This window comes from Somniosus microcephalus, chromosome 2 (genome assembly GCF_052327205.1).
Source record: "Somniosus microcephalus isolate GS21.2 chromosome 2, FLI_Smic_1.0, whole genome shotgun sequence".
Lineage (NCBI taxonomy): Eukaryota > Metazoa > Chordata > Chondrichthyes > Squaliformes > Somniosidae > Somniosus > Somniosus microcephalus.
The window spans coordinates 295,016,266-295,038,367 of record NC_140988.1 but is presented as its reverse complement, the minus strand read 5'-3'; the positions used below and the strand labels follow the sequence as shown (position 1 = coordinate 295,038,367).

At 43.3% G+C, this 22,102-nt stretch overlaps 1 protein-coding gene across 1 annotated transcript in view; it reads right to left on the bottom strand.

Moving 5' to 3' along the window:
- Positions 1-22,102, bottom strand: part of npr2 (natriuretic peptide receptor 2) — a 221,716-nt gene that overhangs the window by 124,586 nt on the left and 75,028 nt on the right. Inside the window, exons 6-9 of the mRNA XM_085973308.1 lie at positions 20,941-21,076; positions 19,524-19,608; positions 18,430-18,550; positions 3,493-3,567 (exon numbers count right to left, since the gene is read on the bottom strand). Coding sequence (XP_085829434.1) covers positions 3,493-3,567; positions 18,430-18,550; positions 19,524-19,608; positions 20,941-21,076 — 417 coding nt within the window. The remainder of the gene's footprint in view (positions 1-3,492; positions 3,568-18,429; positions 18,551-19,523; positions 19,609-20,940; positions 21,077-22,102) is intronic.

Here is a 22,102-nt window from a genome sequence, read left to right as displayed (position 1 = left end):
AACATACCATTTGCTTTCCTAATTGCTTGCTGTACCTGCATGTTAACTTCCAGTGCTCCGTGTACAAGAACGTCCAGGTCCCTCTGAACACCAACATTTCCCAATCTTTCATCACTTAGTCTGTCTATATCCCCTTGCAGCCTCTTTGCATTCTCCTCACAACTTACATTCCCACCCAGCTTTGTATCATCAGTAAACTTGAATATATTGCATTTGATCCCCTCATCCAAATCATTGATGTAGATTGTGAATAGCTGAGGCCCAAGCACTGATCCTTGCGGTAACAGATTTGTCAAACACGATTTCCCTTTCATAAATCCGTGTTGACTTGGCCCAATCCTATCATTATTTTCTAAGTGCCCTGTTGCCACTTTCTTAATAATAGATTCTAGCATTTTCCCTACTACTGATGTCAGGCTAACTGGTCTGTAGTTCCCCATTTTCTCTCTCCCTCCTTTCTTAAGTAGTGGGGTTGCATTTGAATAATAATCAGCTGCAGCAATTTACATCCATGCTGTGTCATTATTAGGTTTGGTTTTTAAAAATATTTTATTCTAGTTTGTTATTATTAGCTTACCAAGTTAGCATTAGCCAAGAGGGTGGGATGGTCCAACCCATGAACTGAATCAGCACTGCACATTTGCCCAGGAGCTGCTCCTGAGTAGCACATAAATCACATGTACAGCAACCCCAAAAGAAAACCTGTTTAGGACAATGAAATTTACCTACTACAGGGATTCTGAATGTGAGTGCGAATCACAAGCAGGAATCAATCTCATGGCTCTTGCTTCAAGAGTCTTTCTTTAATTACCGCAACATTAAAAAATCTATAGGTTATATTTAAGAAGCAGGAGAAAGGTATCTGCGAGAATTTGACTTACAAGTAGGCTATTTTTGTGAAATTGTGGAACGTTACAAAGAATTACATAGAACGTACAGCACAGAATCAGACCATTTGGTCCAACTGGTCTATGCCACTGTTTATACTCCACACGAGGTCCTCCCAGTCTAATTACCTCTTCCCATCCTGCTCACATATCCCTCTATTCCTTTCTACTTCATGCATGCAAACAACTAAACAAACTCAATGTTAGTGCTTGAAGAAAGACACTACATAAGGAATGCACAACAACATAATGTAGTTCATGACTAGCTTTTTTTGAATTTTACGACTGATTTTGAGAGAGAGTATAGAGCAAGGGAGAAAGATTGAGGCAGAATTAGAGAACCTGTGGAAACAGGCATCAGTTTGCACTGGCATTTTTCCAGCTAGTTATTTTACTGTTTTGCAGTTGCAACTTATACAGGGGCTTTTGGAATATATATATAAAACGTAACAAAAGCCACTTATCCACCTCACAGCCAGTTTGCTGGGTATCACAAAATGAATGAAACATGTTTTCACAATGCTTGAGGATTTTGAGTGTGTAGTAAGTCTATATTTAGCTCCACTCTCCTTAATTACTTCCCCCTCATTGCATGAAGCTAAGTAGGTGATAAGTAAATCCAGAGAAATGTATAATCTGTTTCTGTTCAATTATAGTTTCTTCGGAAAATAAAGTCAGGACATTAACATTAAAATCTTGAATTTAAATTTTAAATGCTGCTTAATTTTAAGTTAGATTTAAAAGAAGGAAAATTTCAAGAACACTTCAACTTCTAAAATAAAATGATATCCAACTGGAAAAAATGAAGGGTAATTAGAGGGCTGCAAAAGAGGATAGATGCGCAAAAAATATTTACAAGTGCCATATAAGATGTAATTGCTTAAAATTGTTAAAATGTCTGGCTATTAATATATATATTTCTATTCTTGGTTCGGCTTTAAAAACATTCCACTTCTAAGCATCTGGAAATAGCTTTTGAAATTCCATAACCATGGAACCTCAATTATCCACATTCCTGTTATTTGCCTTGGAAATTATCCACGAGAATTTATGCAAGGCAAAGTCATGCACAAGACGTCACCTGGTTGTACACTTCCTTTTGTCATTTCTTTTTCATTTTCTTTCCTTCATGAATAAAATTACATCATGTTTCATTTGTTATTTGCCTTTATATCATGAGAGTAAGACCAAAATTTGAGGGCTTTATATTATCCATCAGTTTGAATTATTGTGACAGGTAATTGAGCTTCTACTGTGCTTGAAACGTCTTAATGAAAGCAGCATTGAAATGACAAAGGGACTTGATGCTCACTCTTTCAGGCACTGATGTGACTTTTTTGCACAAATGTGATACAAAATGCATTTATTTACAGTTTCGCTCCATCTTGCAACAACCTGCCTGTTTCGAATTTGCTACTTTTACATATATTCTGTAAGGTTGTGTAGGGCCAAAGTTTGTTAGAGCACAAGTATGTGACATTACAAAGCACAGGTCTGCTAAATTCCTGCCCCATTTTGCTGAGTTCCTACTATCAGTCGTGTTGTTATGGGGACGTCTGGCACCTGCTGGCCTCTGCTCTGGGGCTTCCGATGGCTGAAGGGAGGATCATAGCTGAACCCACTGTCATTAGCCTTTTACTGGCTGAAGAACAGCATTGACCAGACACTAGAAAGCAGGTTGTCTACTCACCCTGTCACCTATAGACAATGCTTAGCCTGGCAAGACCTACACTACAGGGATTTTGTTACCAATAAAAACACTTTAATGATACAGCAGTGAAGTTAATAAACTGCAGCTTCAGTACAGGAACTATGGGGCTGGAGACGGTTCTGAATGATAAATGTATCATTATTTTAGTCTTCAGATTGACACCAAGATAAAATTGTCTCCTTAATCTTTTTATTTTGATTGTTACACAAAGGGAGCATTAGGAGGTTCAGTGCTTGCCCCTTCCCCATCGCTGCTTTCCTGTTACTAGTAACTGGTGCAACCACTTTATGTAGGTAAAATGCAATCTCTGTTGCACTTATGTTGGTAGGAAGGAATTATTAATGCATTATACCAAAGCAAACCCTCTAGTTATATCTGTAATGGGTGGGGGAAGGGCTTCCTTAGTGATGTCACCAAGACAATTACGCTGAGTAGCAAGAGAAAAATCCTGCTCCATTACTTCTCCAGATGCTGCTTGGCCAAGGAAAAAAAAACTGACAGTAAATATCTGGTTTAGTACGTTTAAATTAATTATGCAATGAAACTATTTCCTTTCTGGGTCATATTCACATGTGGGAGGGTAACAGGTGATAGTCAGTTTTTTTTATCTATGGCCTGGTTTGGCATTCTGCAGTGACATGCCCTGCAGATGTATGCCTTGACCAGGGGCCGCCCCAGGGAGTTTACAGCACTAAAGCAATCTGAGGTACAGATTTCACTCAGAGTTGAAAATGGGAATAGATCTGTTGTTTTTGGCAGCTATGGATTTCTGGCGTCTGGCTGGTGCATTATTGCAAATCCTGCTTCATTTTCCTTCACACTTGTTCATTTGAAAGTCTGACATCATGGCCACAAAGCAAACAGATACATTGGAGATAGAATTGAGATTAGTACCTTAAAATAGCCAGTCTTTGCAAAAAGCTGGTATTTCCCTTGTGTTGTCATTAATGAGCAATAACTGGAGCCCCGCTATAGAGGAAACAAATAAGAAAATGAAACAGCATGTCAGTTAAAGAGCATATTATCTCATCCACTTTAACCTTTAAAGCATTACAACCCAGTAACATTTTTAATGGTTTCCAAAGCACAACGACATACCTACTTACAGGTTTAAAAATTATACTAAAGGGGTAATATTTGATCTTCACTCTGCCACCAGATCAGAAATGGGGGCATGCACTATTTGATTTAAATGGTTAGAAAATCAGGCACAGCTTTACCTGAATTTCCGATATGTGGTACCAGCAGTCGAGGCTTCCGGCTAGCATTGCAATGGCAGAGAATGACCCAAGGTTTGGTGTTTTTTGGGGGATTTTTATTCGTTCATGGGGTGTGGGCGTTGTTGGCAAGGCCAGCATTTATTGCCCATCCCTAATTTCCCTTGAGAAGGTGGTGGTGAGCGTCCTTCTTGAACCGCTGCAGTCCGTGTGGTGAAGGTACTCTCACAGTGCTGTTCGGGAGGGAGTTCCAGGATTTTGAACCAGCGACGATGAAGGAACGGCAATATATTTCCAAGTCAGGATGGTGTGTGACTGGGAGGTTATGGTGTCCCCATACGCCTGTTGCCCTTGTCCTTCTAGGTGAGAGAGACTTTTGTTTATATAGCACCTTTCACGACCACCGGACGTCCTAAAGCGCTTTACAGATATTGAAGTGCCTTTTGAAGTGTAGTCACTGTTATAATGTAGGAAACGCAGCAGCCAATTTGCGCACAGCAAGCTCCCACAAACAGCAATGTGGACCAGAGTACTGCACTGGGAGTGTCAGCCTGGATTTTTGTGCTCAAGTCTCTGGAGTGGGAATTGAACTGACAGCCTTCTGACTCAGAGGTGAGGGTGCTGCCCATTGAGCCACTGGCTGTGGTAGAGGTCGCAGGTTTGGGAGGTGCTGTCAAAGAAGCCTTTGCGAGTTGCTGCAGTGCATCTTGTAGATGGTACACACTGCAGCCACGGTACACCGGTGGTGGAGGGAGTGAATGTTTAAGGTGGTGGATGGGGTGCCAATCAAGTGGGCTGCTTTGTCCTGGGTGGTGTCGAGCTTCTTGAGTGTTGTTGGAGCTGCACTCATCCAGGCAAGTGGAGAGTATTCCATTACACTCCTTACTTGTGCCTTGAAGATGGTGGAAAGGCTTTGGGAAGCCAGAAGGTGAGACACTTGCCGCAGAATACCCAGTCTCTGACCTGCTCTTGTAGCCACAGCATTTATGTGGCTGATCCAGTTGTACCGAATGTATAACATCACATATGTGTCCAGGCATTAGCACCTGTGATTCCTCACACCGAATTTGCTGATATAGGAGAGTACCAAAGGGAAATGCTGAGAAGCTATAAAGTTCTTCTGTAGGTTAGGAGGAAAGAAATGACAAGGCAGCTGTTCCAATGTACCTTCTCATTGCTACTTACAGAACAGTATTATCAGTAAGCAGCAAGTTGGTTTCCTACCTGACTTCTAAAGGACAACAACAAGGAAGGGAGACCAAAAGCTTGGTCAAAGCGGTGGGTTTTAAGCCGATCCTTAAAGGGAGATGGCGAGGCGGAGGGTTTATGGAGGGAATTTTAGAGTTTAGGGTACAGATGGCTGAAGGCACAGCTGCCAATGGTGAGCAAAGTATGAAGGATGCAAAAGAGGCCAAAGGCAGAGGAATGGAGGCGTTGTAAGGCCGGAGGAGGTTAACACAGATAGCTTGGGGCAAGGCCATGAAGCAATTTAAACATGAGGATGAGAATTTTAACATTCAGGCATTAGGATATTGGGAGCCAATGTACATATAAATGAGATAGGACTCTGATTTGTACATTAAAGGAAAGCTCCACTTGAAATAGGCATGCACTGTTGCTGCCTGCCTCCACGGCAGGAGCAGGAATGGGGCAATAAGTTCACCAATGCCCTGTTTGGGTTCCGTCAAGACCACTTGGCTCCAGTCTTCATTACAGCCTTGGTCCAAACATGGACAAAAGAGTGGAATTACAGAGGTGAGGTGAGAGTGACTGCCCTTGACATCAAGGCAGCATTTGACCGAGTGTGGCATCAAGAAGCCCTAATAAAACTGAAGTCAATGGGAATCAGGGGAAAAACTCTGCACTGGCTGAAGTCATACCTAGCACAAAGGAAGATGGTTGTGGTTGTTGGAGGCCAATCATCACAGCCCCAGGACATCGCTGCAGGAGTTCCTCAGGGCAGTGTCCTAGGCCCAACCATCATCAGCTGCTTCATCAATGATCTTCCTTCCATCATAAGGTCAGAAATGGGGATGTTTGCTGATGATTGTACAGTGTTCAGTTCCATTTGCAACTCCTCAGATAATGAAACAGTCCATGCCCACATGCAACAAGTCCTGGACAATGTTCAGGCTTGAGCTGATAATTTGCAAGTAACATTCGCGCCACTCAAGTGCCAGGCAATGATTATCTCCAACAAGCGAGCATCTAACCATGGCCCCTTGACATTCAACGGCATTACCATCGCCAAATTCCCCACCATCAACATCCTGGGGGTCACCATTGACCAGAAATTTAACTGGATCAGCCACATAAATACTGTGACAACAAGAGCAGGTCAGAGGCTAGGTATTCTGTGGTGAGTGTCTCACCTCCTGACTCCCCAAAGCCTTTCCACCAACTACAAGGCACAAGGCAGGAGTGTGATGGAATACTCTCCACTTGCCTGGATGAGCGCAGCTCCAACAACACTCAAAAAGCTTGACACCATCCAGGACAAAGCAGCCCATTTGAATGGCACCCCATCCACCACCTTAAATATTCACTCCCTCCACCACTGGCGCACCGTGGCTGCAGGGTGTACCATCTGCAAGATGCACTGCAGCAACTCGCCAAAGTTTCTTCAACTGCACATCCCAAACCCACGACCTATACCTCAAGGGCAGCAGGTGCATGGGAACACCACCACCTCCAAGTTCCCCTCCAAGTCACACACCATTCTGACTTGGAAGTGTATCACCGATCCTTCATCGTCGCTGGGTCAAAATCTTGGAACTCCCTCCCTAGTGTAAGATTCGCGAAATTTTCATTAAATAATCACGTAGGAAAGTAGGGTTAATAAAACAGCTTTATTGACCAAAAGAAGCTTATACAGAGAAACCTTTGATAAAAGGGCACACAAAATGGCCGCCAGACCTCGTGACCAGCTTCTGGGACCATTTGAATTTCTGTTACTGCAAGCCAGACAGGCTTGTGGATTGAGGACATTAAAAGCCCGCGGAAACCAGTTTCGGGAAGCCGAAACTCATGGAACTGAGCATACATATTGATTAGATTATAAGTACAGGACAGATTTGGGTGACAGGATGAGACCCATCAAGAAATGGGCGGACAATTGAACGAACGCTTTAACCCATTACACTGTACAAAGAGAAGCCATTTAACAGCCATCCAGGGCAATCTCCAGACCGATCAATATACAAACCAAGTTACAGTAACAAAGCAAAGACATTATCGGCCCAGGAAGGCCAGTTAAGCTATCACCAACTCCCGTTATGAAGACAAAACACCCCTGCAGAGAGTTCTGCCCGCCAAAATTATTACAAAGACAGGACTATGATTTGGCGGGAGATAAGAATGTTCCAAAAAAGTATAACTGTGGATTGAGTAAAGTCCATCAGTGAGTTCTCCTTCGGTTCAAAGACGCTTCGGGACAGACTCCATCGGAACTACAGCACTTCAGTTCGGACCTTCGGAACATTTTTGGTTCGGAACGTGTTTCGGTGTTCGGCCAGGCAAGGCCCGGCCACGACGGGAAGATGACGAGGGAGGCCCGGGTACTTTTGTCGGGAGATCATCGACGACCCAGGCTGGAGAAGAAGGCACTCAGGTCCCGGAGGATGCACCCAGCTTCTTCAACATCACATCGGTAACGGATTCATCCGTGTGCATCCAGTTCTTAAAAATCACATCGGAAACGGATCCATCCATGGCGAGCGCTCACCAAGGCTGTACCGGCTGCCTACATCGCAGGAGAACCAAGCTGCGCCAGAAGCTTCCAAACCCACGTGACGACGGAAAGCTGTGTCGAAAGGCTGCAAAGCCTTTTTCGCAATTCTTAAAGTGGTGAGCATGATCCCGAGTCCCTCAAATCGAAACTTAGTTAGGTTTAGGGGAGGGGGTTAAGGGTAATTGTAATGTGTTACCCCTTTCACGATGTGCCGTGTGTTCCCCATTTCTATAGAGTTAAGTTTATAGATGTGTGCATGCTTGTAGTTGCTTTAATCTGTGCATATGACATGTATTTTATAATGCTGCAAAATGTTCAATAAAGGCATCCATTTCGTGCTATTCGACCTGGTCTATTGAGTTTTCTCTGCACTACAGCTCCCTGCACCTAAGTCCAAGGTCTAGAACCGTAGGGGCGAGTGGGTCGAACCACTCACGGGTAATTATTGCAAGAAGCCTGGCAGGAGACCAGAGCAAGCAAGAGAAACCCCCTACACTAGCAACCCTGTGGGAGTACCTTCACCACATGGACTGCTGCAGTTCAAGAAGGCGGCTCACAACCACCTTCTCAAGGACAATTAGTGATGGGCAATAATGCTGGTCTTGCCAACGTCGCCCAGATCCCATGAACAAATTTTTAAAAAAATGTCAATTTTCAGAGTGCTATCATCTCATTTCTGCTCGGCAAAGTCCAGAAAATGTGTCCTTACTCTGTGGGCTTTGCTAGATATCTCACCATATTTTTTGACAGACATTTTTGGTAAACTGGTATCACTGCTGAAAAAGTCAGTGGGGAGGGCAAACAAGGCAAGGGAATACACAATAAATGGTAGGATACTGAGGAGGTTAAAAGATCAAAGGGACCTTGGAATGCATGTCCACAGATCCCTGATGGTAGCAGGACAGGTAGATAAGGCGGTTAAGAAGGTATTTGGGATGCTTTCTTTTATTAGCTGAGGCATAGAGTATAAGAGCAGAGAGGTTATGCTAGAACTGTATAAAATACTAGTTAGACCACAGCTAGAGTACTACTTACAGTTCTGCTCACCACATTACAGGAAGGATGTGTTTGCACTAGAGAAGGTGCAGAGGAGATTTACAAGGATGTTACCATTGACTGGAGAATTTTAGCTATGAGGAATGATTGAATAGGCTGGTGTTGCTTTCTTTGGAACAGAGGAGGCTGAGGGGAGATTTCATTGAGGTGTATAAAATTATGAGGGGCCTAGAGAGAGTGGATAGGAAGGACCTATTTCCCTTAGCAGAGAGGTCAATAACCAGGGGTCATAGATTTAAAGTAATTGGTAGAAGGATTAGAGCAGAGCTGAAAAGAATTTTTTTCACCAAGAGGGTGGTTGGGGTCTGGAACTCACTGCCTGAAAGGATGTAGAGGCAGAAACCCTCACCGCATTGATCAAGTACTTGGATATGCACTTGAAGTGTCAGGGGTACAGTAGCATAGTGGTTATGTTACTGGATTAGTAACCCAGAGACCATGGACTAATGATCTGGTGACATGAGCACAAATCCCCATGGTAGCTGGAGAATTTAAATTCAATTAATTAAATAAATCTGGAAAAAAAAGCTAGTATCAGTAATGGTGACTGTGAAACTACTGAATTGTTGTAAAAACCCATCTGGTTCACGAATGTCATTTAGGGATGGAAATCTGCCATCCTTACCTGGTCTGGCTTATATGTGACTCCAGACCCACAGCAATGTGGTTGACTTTTAACTGCCCTCTGAAATGGCCCAGGAAGCCACTCAGTTGTATTCAAGAAGGTGGCTCACCACCACCTTCTCATGGGCAATAAATGCTGGCCTTGCCGGCGATGTCCACATCCCATGAATCAATTGAAAAAAAACTACAAGGAGAAAAATAAACCTACGGACCAAGAGCTGGAAAATGGGATTAGGCTGGATAGCTCCTTTTTGGCCGGCACGATGGGCCGAATGGCCTCCTTTTGTGCTGTAAATTTTTATGATTCTATGATTTTAAGACCAAATCAAAATGTATCAATGGTGGCTGGAATGAAACTGGACTATCAAAGTTTTCAGCCAATTAACCAAAAAGAAAAATGTCTTGTGTTACATAAACCCAAAATCGAAAATTATCAGCCGATCTGTCAGCTAATACTTCTCATTTTCTTCTCAGGCTACTATAAATTACAATGTTGCAGCAACAATGTCCATCAATTGTCTTCAAATCCCAGACACAGTAATCTCTTACTAAGAATTTATGGCTAAACCACCAATGTAACACTGCTAATTTTAGCGCAGTGTGACATTAGAATCCAAATGTGGGACCAAGGCTTTAGGACCTGGTTTTGGTTTTGTCTTTTTTGCTTTTAATTGTCTTTAATCCTGGATCTTCTGTTTTGCATTCAGCTTCAACACATTCAGCTTTCACTAAAACCAAAGCCATAGGTTTCTACATCGTTCTGGCTCTGTTAAATCAAAGCTCAGCTCATCAGAAATCTGTCACAAAATGTCCAAGGTATTTCACAGCTGGAGGTGAGGCCCGAGCAGGAGTAGTAGGACAAATAAGGAGGAGATGGAAGGTGCAGCCAAGTTTTAAGCAGCCTTTGGAAGATTGGAGCAATGTAGCAAGACAAAGGGGTTTAGGGATAGAGTTCCAGAGTGTCTGAGCAAGAAGGCTGAAGGCTCTATCATTGATGGTACAACAGAGGGTGGGGGCAGGACGTAGGTCCATAAGACGTTGCAGAAGAAGTGAAGAGCAAGGCACCGGAGAGATTTGAAGACAAGGGTGATAATTTTGATGTCAATGAACAGAGGGAGGGGGAGCTTTTGGAGGTTGGCAAAGATAGGGAAGCTAGGTGATTCAGATTCTGTGTGACAGGACATAGGCAGCAGAGTTCTGGACGAGTTGGAGTTTATACAAAGTGTAGCAAAAACAGGGTGTTAGCAAATTCAAGTCTAACGATGATAGGGGCATGGATGAGGCAGTGGGGGTGAAGAAATGGGTAATGTTTCTCAGGTGGAAGAAGGCTGGTTATGGGGTTTGCAGATCAGCTCAGGGTCAAGTAGAGCATTTAGGTTGAGTTGAGTGTGGGTGGCATCCAGTAGATGGGATCGTCGACTAGAACACAGAGTTTCTGATGGGACTGAACAGGATAGCCAACTGAGTGCGCAAAATTTTTGGTGGAACTGAACAGGGTGCCTTTGTTCTTGCCATTGTTCAGATGTGTTTGGTTTATCATGCATGGAGAATGGCAAAACATCTGAGAAGTAACAGCTACATCCTTAGGTTAAATAGGCATTACTGATAGACCACATGCAACAGTATCATTTGGTAATCATTGAATCACAGAATCATACAGCACAGAAGGAGGCCAATCGGCCCATTGTGCCTGTGCTAGCTCTGTGACAGAGCTATCCAATTAGTCCCACTTCCCTGCCCTCTCCCCATAGCCCTGCAATTTTCTCCCCTGCAAGTATTTATCCAATTCCCTTTTGGAAGTTACTACTGAACCTGCTTCCATTGCTCTTTCAGAAATGCTGGTCATCGACCTGTAGCATTAACTCTGTTTCTCTCTCCACAGATGCTGCCTGGCCTGCTGAGTATTTCCAGCATTTTCTGTTTTTATTTCAGATTTCCAGCATATGCAGTATTTTGCTTTTGTATTATTGTTAAATGATAATACCACACAGTATAATTACTAAGCTATGATTTTAATTTTACCGTTTATTCAAGATGAGCAGACAAATCTGAACTCTGGCCTCCTTTTTAATCTAGAATTTCTGCAATTCTTGTGCAAACAGCAGTAATCTGCGCACATTTCTTAAAATATTTATTTTTAGGATAAAATAACACTATTTTTGAGAAAAATGTTATCCTTTCCAAGTTTTAAAAACAATTCGATCCCAAAAAAGAAAAGCGATGCGCCATGATCCTGCTATAAAGGGAATGAACAGCTTATGTCTTATTTTTATGCTCCCACATTTCGAACGCATATTAAAACTGTTTACGTATTCAGTCAACTGGCGCCAATAAATTAACAGCACAGAAGAACATCATATTTGTATTTTGTTTTAATCTACTTTTAGACGATGATTTATTCGATAGTTAGGTCATCCTTCAAAAGCTCAGTGTCCAAAAAGCTATATGCAGTATTTCTCCAGCTGTGGGGAGTAGATTATATGCAATTACATTTTTGCTATATTACGATAGTGGTGCAGGAAGAACAGCTTTGTTTTCAATCAGTGTGTAGAGCATCTGATTTGAGTGTAGAAGCAGTACTGCTGAGTGCCCTAAAACTGCACCTTGTTTTAGTGACATATGAACATACGAATTAGGAGCAGGAGTAGGCCACTCGGCCCCTCGAGCCTGCTCCGCCATTCAATAAGATCATGGCTGATCTGATTATTCCACATTCCTGCCTACTCCCGATAACCTTTCACTTCCTTGCTTATCAAGAATCTATCTACCTCTGCCTCAAAAATATTCAAAGACTCTGCTTCCACCGCCCTCTGAGGAAGAAAGTTCCAAAGACTCACGACCCTCTGTGAGAAACAATTTCTCCTCATCTCTGTCTTAAATGGGCGACCCCTTATTTTTAAACAGTGGCAAAACTCTACCTCTGTCTTCACTAAAGAAGTCACTGCTGCCAATGTCACAGTAAAGGAGGAGGTTGTAGAGGAATTGTACAGTATAAAAATAGATAAAGAGGAGGTACTTAAAAGGTTGGCACTGTTCAAAGCAGAAAGGTCACCCGGTCCAGATGGGAGGTATCCTAGGGTGCTGAGGGAAATGAGGGTGTAAATTGTGGAAGCTCTGGCCACAATCTTCCAATGGTGCCAAAGGACTGGATGATTGCAAATGTTACACCTTTGTTCAAAAAGGCAGAGAGGGATAAACCTGGCAACTACAGGCCAGTCAGCCTAAAGTCAGTGGTGGTGAAATTTTTATAGACAATAATCCAGGATGAAATTAATTGGCACTTGGAAAAATATGGGTTAATAAATGAAAGCCAGCATGGATTTGTTAAAGACAAATCGTGTTTGACTAACTTGATTGAGTTCTTTGATGAAGTAATGGAGAGGGTTGATGAGGGTAGAGCATTTGATGTTGTGTATATGGACTTTCAAAAGGTGTTTGATAAAATACCACATAATAAACTTGCTAGCAAAATTGAAGTCCATGTGATTAAAGGGGCAGTGGCTGTGTGAATACAAAATTGGCTAAGGGGCAGAAAGCAGAGAGTAGTGGTGAATGGTTGTTTTTCAGACTGGAGGGAAGTATGCAGTGGTGTCCCCCAGGGGTTGGTGTTGGGACCTCTGCTCTTTTTGATAAATATTAATTACCTGGACTTGGGTATACAGTGCATAATTTGAAAGTTTGCAGCTGACACAAAACTCGAAAATGTAGTAAACAGTAAGGAGGATAGTAACGGACTTCAGGAGGACATAGACAGACTGGTAAAAGGGGCAGACACATGGCAGATGAAATTTCACGCAGAGAAGTGTGAAGTGATTCATTTTGGTAGGAAGAATGAGGAGAGGCAATATAAACTAATGGTACAATTTTAAAGGGGGTGCAGGAACAGAGCCCTGGGGGCTTACATATACAAGTCTTTGAAGATGGCAGAACAATTTAAGAAGGCTGTTAAAAAAACATATGAGGTCCTTGGCTTCATAGAGGCATAGGGCTCGATTTTCCAAGCCCCGAGGAGGCGGGTTTGGAGGCAGGAGTGGTGGGAAAATTGCAGAATCGGGGGGAAGGAACCCATCTCGCCCCCAATCCGCCTCCGTGCTAATGTCCCAGGAGGCGGGTAGCTGACCTGTGCTGGGAGCCGCCTCCCCGAGGCGCGAAGGGGATTAGTGCCAATTAACTGCCTGTTAACAGGTAGTTAACAGGCAGTTTTTAGCCTAATCCCTATTTTTAGCCCTGACGTGTGGGCTATCTGACAGCTCCGAACCACGCCAAGTTAGCGAGGTGGACCGCCAGTCTGCAGGGGTTGGAGGGGTCGAGATGTCCATTGTGCAGGTGAGTGATGGGTGCACGTGTGTAGAGGTAAGTGTGTGAGGTAAGTGTAAAGTGTTTTAAAAAGTTTTACTTACCTTTACTTTCTCTTGCAGGCTTCCTTCCTTCAGGTCTCGGGAGTCCCTCATCTCACCGGCACAGAAAGCAGAATGGCCGCTGAAATGTCAAAAGCTGCAGCCTCTGCTTTCTGGTCTGGAGAGATCTCTAACTGAGTCTGAGTAGAAGGACTCGAGTTAGAAGACAGATTTTCAGTGTTTGACAGCTTCACAGAGCTGTCAAATGCTAATTTTTCATCTGTCAAAAGCTCTTGACAGATGAAATGTCAATCACTGACGTCACCAGTAACCAGGTGTCCCTTAAATGGCCTGCTGAGCCCTCTGGGTGAGCTTAACAAGGTCAATCAAGGGAAAATAGCGTGGGTTGGCCACAAGTAGATGGAAGTGGGACTACAACCCAAAAAGTGGGAGTCCCACCTCCAAAAGCTCCCCATTGACAAAATCAAGCCCATAGAGTACAACAGCAAGGAAGTTATGCTAAACCTTTATAAAATTTTGGTTCGGCCTCAGCTTGAGTATTGGGTCCAATTATTGGCACCACACTTAGGTCTTAGAGAGGGTGCAGGAGAGATTTACTAGAATGGTACCAGGGATGCGGGACTTCAGTTAGGTGGAGGGACTAAAGAAACTGGGATTGTTCTCCTTAGAGCAGAGAAGGTTAAAGGGAGATTTAATAGAGGTGTCCAAAATCATGAAGGATTTTGATAGAGCAAAAAAGGAGAAACTGTTTCCAGTGGCAGAAGGGTCAGTAACCAGAGGACACAGATTTGAGGCAATTGGCAAAAGAACCAGAGGCGAGATGAGGGGAAAAAAATTATGCAGTGAGTTGTTATGATCTGAAATGTACTGCCTGAAAGGGTGGTGGAAGCAGATTCAACAATAAATTTCAAATTGGAATTGGATAAATTGGGAAGAAAATTGCAGGGCTATGGGGAAAGTGCAGGGGAGTGGGAAAGAGCTGGCACTGGCACGATGGGCCGAATGGCCTCCTTCTGTGTTGTAGCATTCTATGATTCTATAAGTTAAATCTATGCATGAGCACTGCCTCATATTATCAGCACATAAAAACGTCTGTGCTTATGTGATTTTCTTATTTCCGTCCGATTTTTGTCTTTTCTCTTTAAAAACAGTAATTCATGCTGGGCGGTTGCACTCTGGTATCTTGCTCAAATGGTTATTCTTCAGGTAGTGAGTGTCAATAAACTATTTCATTATGGCCGGGTGGGCTGGCGTTATAGCTGATCTTTTTCCTGGTCTTCAATGGGCATTCCCATGCATCATACTTATCAGCAAAAGTCATGGAATAGTGATCAAGAGTGGGACAATTGGACGATTTACCCTTCCCTAACCCACGACCACTGAGCGCAATTGTAATGTTTCTACTGGCACACTGACTGCAATCGGTTACTCTGCACAGATCAGGGATTAAATCTGGGACCACTTGGTCTGTTTGGCTTGGGTCAATACAATTTCATCTAAACCATTAGGAAAATCTAAATGCTCCCTAAAATCTGATGTCTAACACACCTGCATATAACATGTTCTACTATTTGACGATTCCCATTTTGATAAAATCCCTATAAATTGCAAAAGCATATAAATGAATTCCTTATGTTCAGAAAGCACAAAAACATGCTTGCTAACTATTATTACTTCTATTACTACAACTACAACTATGATTATTACAGAAACCAAAACATGTATATAGTACCTTCAGAACATGTATATAGTACCTTTAACATAGGCCAGGAAATTGAAGACAAGGATGAGGATTTTAAATTTAACATGTTGGGGCCAGGGAGCCAACGTAGGTCAGTAAAGATGGGCAAATGCACAAGTGGGCCTGACTGAAGGACAAGATATGAGCAGCTTGAGTTGTACTACGGTTGAACTCCATGCTCGTCAAGTTCACAGAAAAGAAACATCTTGAAATGTCACAGTAACTGTTTCTTTCTGTGTTCTCAGACTCTGGCACCATATGCCACTGACATTTTAAACCACTCAATCTGTTATTTTTCTGGGTTCCTTTATCCCAATTTTAATCTGTTTTTTTTTTGGTTTCTCCTCAACTTTCGATTTATCCTGCACCACGTGCCAATGCCCAGTCTGAGAGGTCAGACAGCCAACCCAACTCCCAGGCCTCTGCTAATGCTGCTCTGTTACCATTTTCAATGGAGGGGGACAAGTCAAGGCGTTCGCACTCTACAAATCGGTTTCCCTCCCTCATTTACCCTATGCCTTTCCCAATGCTGTGATGAAGATTAAGAACTCACTGCTTGGTGAATTACAGACATGAACCCAAATTCTATTATTATATAGCACAGCATCACCAGAGCAACAAGAACTGTGTTATTACTGCCAGAATTCTGGAATTGAATGAAGCGCATGTAAAAGCCTTAGTGCAGTGACTCTCAGAAAGCTTGTATATCTAGCTGTCTTTGTTATAACTGTATAGTGTTCTCCCCTATGGGAAACAATTACATCAATCTATTGCAAAATAAAAATGTTCTTTTTAGCATCTGTCACATTTGAAAGAAAGATGCCACATACAGGCAGTGGTGACGAGTGCCACTCTTACCACAACCAGGCTGCTCCTTAAGCTTATTTTTTACCTTGGTTCACGTTGGAGTTTTATACATGTAACCAAGAAAGAATGAATATTAAGCCTCTGTGACTGCATTCAAGAGGTCCTTTCAGACTGAGCAGAATGCCAACAAATGAGAAATTCCCCTCCTTTGCACCTCCCGTGGGCAAAGACATTTTCACCCGGCCTCACACTGGCCACATCGCCCGCCAAATTCCACGGGAGGTTAGCAGCGACACTACCGGGTTGCGCCCTGATCTCATGCGCCCGGAGATCATGACATCGTCTCCAGGCGCATTGCCCCGGTAGCGCCCCGACAGAAAAATTCCCCTTTGCACTCTGCAGCAGCGCTGGGCGATGACAGCGCCTGCTGCAGGGGTCGCGAGCAGGGCGGGCGGCCGCTAGCGGGGCAGAAGTTAAAGGTGAGGTGGCTGGCCTCCCTGAAAATAATTTCGGCTTTTTTGAAAAATGTTTTTTCTGCTCCGGACGTGGGGTCCATGCCGTGAATGGTCAGCCCTCACGCGGCACCCCCGCTCCCCAGTGCTGCAGGTACATTAAAAATATCTACAGAGTTCGCAGCGTGAGGCCCTTCCCTTTAATTCAGGGAAGAGCCCCTGCGACGTGTCAGCGCCACGCGGCCCAGTGCATGGTGTTGCTGAGCCGTGCGCCCCAGGTCGCGAACTTCCCCCCTCTTGTGCTCCAAGAAGGAAGTGGAGTGCTTGATTTAGCGCTCCACTTCCCTCTTAGAGCAAAAAGTGGGAATTTTAGAAAGGCTGGAAGAGGTTAGCACCTGGCGATTTAGTGCCCCAAACAGGGCTCGAGGAGAACTTCTAGCCCAATGTGTTTACAGTAGATTAAGGAAGGAAAGAAGCTGCAGCTGTCCAACTTTCTATTCTGAGACTTCTGTTATAGATAACTATTGTGAGACTTTGTGCCATGCTGTGAAGAATCGGATGCTTTAACAGTGGAGGGAGGGACACTGTTGCAAAAGTCTGTTGTCACCAGACTTTCCTAAGTCCGGACCATAGTTTCTCCGGTAGAAGGGGGGACAAAGCAGCCAGAATTCCTGTTCCAGATCATTGTCCAATGACTTGTGAATAGAAGACAGGATCGGGCTCAGCTGTGATGAGCCTTCTATGGTTCAATAATCCTTTGACACTCTTTCTCTTTGGTTCACACATAAAGAATAGCTATTTGGATCAGTACCTGTGGGACTGGAGCCTAGCATGAGCCAGCACACTCAGGACAGGAAACAAAATATTACAATTTCATTATGAATATTAAAGATTATGGCCAAGAAATTTGTGTAGCACCGTACGCCAGCGTGAAATGGGCAATGCGACTGGAATGCACGCTTGAAGATGTGCATTCACCCACATAAAATCAGCGAGCTGCGGATGCCAATCCGACATCTCAATGCAACTTTCCGCTAGCAGCTTCGACACTAAGCTGGCCTACACATAGTTCCTGGGGGAGGGAGGCGAACTGGAGGGAGGGTGGTGAGCCCGGGCTGACAGCGGCCCATAATGCTGTTGTGGAGCTAGGAGTAATGCTCCCCCGGCTCCAAATATAAATAAGTATAAATAAGTGAACTTTTCATTTGCGGCCTCCAGTGGTCCCTTTGAAGCCCTCTGGTTCAGCTGATGCAGACCTGAAAAAACTGAGCAGAGCAGGCTTGGCACATGCTACGTACAGTTTATGACAAATATAGAGCAGAGTCCTAAAATAGCACCCTTATTAGCATATTCAAGGTACCTAATGTTTGTCTCAGGCAGGCCCCCTGGACACTTGGCAATCACCAGCTTCCAACTTGCAAGCTGATGCATTTCCAGGAGAGATCGGGCATGAGAGATCTCTCCCCTAAATTGGTCCTCCCAACTACAACACCACCTCCGGTGAGCACAGGTTTCAGCACCAGCCTTTCCATGAACAGTATATAGCACCAGCCTCTCCATGAACAGTATATAGCACCAGCCTCTCCATGAACAGTATATAGCACCAGCCTCTCCATGAACAGTATATAGCACCAGCCTCTCCATGAACAGTATATAGCACCAGCCTCTCCATGAACAGTATATAGCACCAGCCTCTCCATGAACAGTATATAGCACCAGCCTCTCCATGAAAAGCAATGACATGATACATACATAGCTTTATTTGTTACTGATCTTGTTAAGATGATGATACTGAGACTCTACAAGATTAATACGTTGTCACAAGAAAAGCCATGTGAGCACTTACCAGTGATAAGGTAAGCCTGCTACCAGCACTCTTCCGGTATTTATCCCGGTTTCCCATTTGCAGTTCTTCCCAGCGGATTCTCCACATCATACTGGCCAGATCCTTCTCCAGTTTCAGTTTCCTATTTAAGTATCATTTTAAACAGTGGCTTTAACATCCTTCACTGAATCATACATTATCTGCACCTGCTAGAAAAACATCAGCTGTGAAGGCAGTAGTGTTTAGAGGAGTAAGGTGGGAATACACACCATTATTTATTGTTGAAAATACTGTACAATTTTAATAGACAATGGGGGAAAATTCAGTTGTTTGCGCCTCCCGTTAGCGCCTTAAGAGGGCGCTAATGGGGCGTAAAGCAACTAGCGCTCGGGCGCGGCGATATTTGCGTCGCTCGCGAAATTAACTTGACATTTTGCGGCGGCGCTAAACATTACCGCCACGATCTCCTGCGCCGGCAGATCATGACGTCAGTCGAGTGCGCAATGCCCCAGTAGCACCCAGGACCGGATATTGAGTGGCGCCCCCTGCCTTACCGCCTGCCGCTAGCAACGACGGGTTGAGGGGAGAGTTTTGCAATCAGAAAGGGACAGGGGGAGCGCTATTTAAAGGCGACCGCTTCCTGCCTGTTTTTGTTGGTGACATTTTTGCACCACACATTCTGAGAGAGAGAGAGAGAGGCTTCTGGAGAGATTCAACGCTGTGTGAAGGGGTTTTGGGTACTGAGCAGCACTTTGCAGGTTCATTTTGATTTGCCCTTCTTTGCTTCGCCAGCGCTCTGAGGTGGCGCCTCGCTGCTCGGCTTTTGCGCCTTAAGACAGGTGTGAAGCGCCTGATTTAGCGCTCCAATCACCTCCAGGGGCGATAAAAGCCAAGTTTGCCGTCAGAGGCGATAATTAGCGCCAGGCGCTAAACTTTGCGCACGGCCGATAATGGCGCCCCAAATGGGGCGATACTGAATTTTTCCCCCAATAATTCTTAATCTGATTCTCGTGTAAGAGGAGCTTTAATTGCTGAATGTAAATTATGTTTTTACCAAAGTCAAAAATAGTCAAACTGCTTCCAGGTTTAAATGGACACATTTCTAAATACTATACCGGTAAACAAGAAAACTGGAGATTCCAAAAATTGCAAGTGTGAGGCCTGTTCCCAGAGCAACTATTCCAAGTAGAGAAAAGGTAACTGAGGAAACAAAGAGGAGAGTTTTGTAAGTGGACTCAGAAGCAGGGTCTGGTTTCTCGCTTCACTATACAACTCTCCTGTTTATCTGGTATTTTGCTTGAGAAACACTTCAGACACCCTCGAAGTCAAAGAGCTACTCATTCTTCTTGCAAAGGTATAGTGACATTAAAATGATGTGAATTGCTCTTCATCAGTTATAGATGATGTACTCAAGACTTCCAAATAATAAACCATTCATCAGACACAAATCCAGGGCAGACTTCAAAGTTTCACTGGGCAGGAATATTGTTGCCAAATTTTGCACAGGGCTTGCCCGGCCTTTATTGGAGAAAATATATTTTGCTCTACCCATTTAGGTCGAATACATTAATTGAAGATGGACGTCTTTTGTTATTATTCAGTCTTGACTCTGCCCATTACAGGTTTTTCTCTTCAGCGCCCAGATGTAAGAGCTTGGCAGGGTGGAAAAGCTCATCTCAAATTTGACACAAGCTGCTCATAATTTTCCGTCCATTATAATTAATGATTGGAAAATCAAGAGCAGATTTTACGCTAATTTAAGAGAAGCACATGTATTCCACCAAATACCTACACCTGGTACTGTAGAGGGAAATCTGCACTGTGAAGTTAATGGAAGAAAACAAAAACAGCTCTTATTATCATTTAATTTATTTATCCATTATGGAGTAATGTTGGAATCATGTTCTTGACTGTTCCAGCATGCAAACTTTCTAATATGGTGACAACCCCTTTAAACAACATTGTTCTTTCTAAATGGTGACAGGTTAACCAGCTCCAAGTTACAGATTTAACAAATAACTTTGTGATTATGCTGAACAAGTAATAGGATTGTTGGCAATAGGAATGAGCAACTTTTTAAAACTCATGCCTTCAGATAAAAAAAACAGATATACCAATTGCAGAAATTCAAATTGAAACAATGCATAGCTTTTAACTGTATTAGATGTAAAACCTATCATGCTAAATTCTGTACAATAATTGCAAAAAATCTTTAGATTGATAATTGCTAATCTGATATTTTATAGAAGATATTTTCTGAAACCAATATGCTATGCAATTTATGCTTAGGGGCATAATTCTAAGAGATCCAGGGGAATGGTCCATCAAAGAAGCTGTTTTAGAATTAAATGATTGGTCAAGACAACTAAATATAAAATATTTCCATTTTAAATCTCTAGACATTTGGTATAGTACTGCCCATTCATACTTTGTGATTCTACATTGTTTCTTATTTTATTAAATTGTAATAAAGTTCTATCTAAGGAAATTGGAGGCCTTCAGAACATTACATGACAAAAATCAATGCACTACCCTGATTGCAGGATGCGATATCAGTTTCAAACACACACGGGGGGTTGTCTATCGGAACAGAGCCCGATGGCCAGTGAATCTCTGCATTGGGAATCCAGTAGATCTGCTTTTTGATTCCCAGATAGTGAGCGACAACCTGTACAATATAAAGAAAATCAATTTGATCAGCACCACTTGACTTTAACTAATCTGACATATTCAAGAATTAAACTATTCTAATTATACTTTTTTTAACCCTCAAAAAAGAAATAAGGCATAAATGTGAATTTGCTTACAGCACACCCTTCAAAATAGTTCCAAAAATCATTAGTGAGATAGACTGATGACCCCAAAACAGAACACAGAGATGTTAGATTTTACAAATTTTTGCTTTCAACGCAGAGCTCTGCCTACCAGGAGTGCATGTTGGGAATTTGGGGAGGTTGGTAGATCCAGCAGGATTTTCCATCTATTAGAATTGATGGATATTAAATCTTGGCGGGTCTGCTGACTTCTGTGCCTGAATTCTGTGTTGTGGACAAGCAACCCCAAATTTGTAAAATCTACCCAATTATTTTTTCCCTTAGATCAACCGCATAATGGACGCTGGCAAAAGAGTTCCCATAAGGTCAATAAAATATATTCCCGTACTGAGAGGCCATGTATAAGCTGTTTGCAATGGCATTCACCTTCTTCCACAGCTCTCAGCAGCTCTCTTTGGGGCCCTCTGTCTGTCTGTTCCACAGAGAGTCTCCCTCCTTGCCCAGACTCCTGTGGCAACCCTCCCAATATCTGAATCTGCAAAGCCGGCAGCTTTGTATCCTGCAGCAGACATCTCTGATATTTGGACAATAATAAGTGGGCTTCTTGCATTCAAAATGATGCCTGTCCCTTTAAGCCGCTCTAGGCCTTTAAATCCTGCAGTCGTACATTATTTCCTTCTTCTCAACAAGTGAGTTCCCAATCTGAGGTGTTTCCTCTGCCAATAGCTGGTCCTGAGAATTATAGTGAGATCAGTGCTCGTGATATTGGGCAGGCGTCAATTCTGGCAGGGATTGCACCTGTCAGAAAATGTAGTCTACAATATCCTAATTTTACCCAACCTATTTGACATGCCCTGTTTCTGTCAATACCTCATATTTATGCTTGAAACTTGCACCCTGTACAAGTGGACTACTGTGAT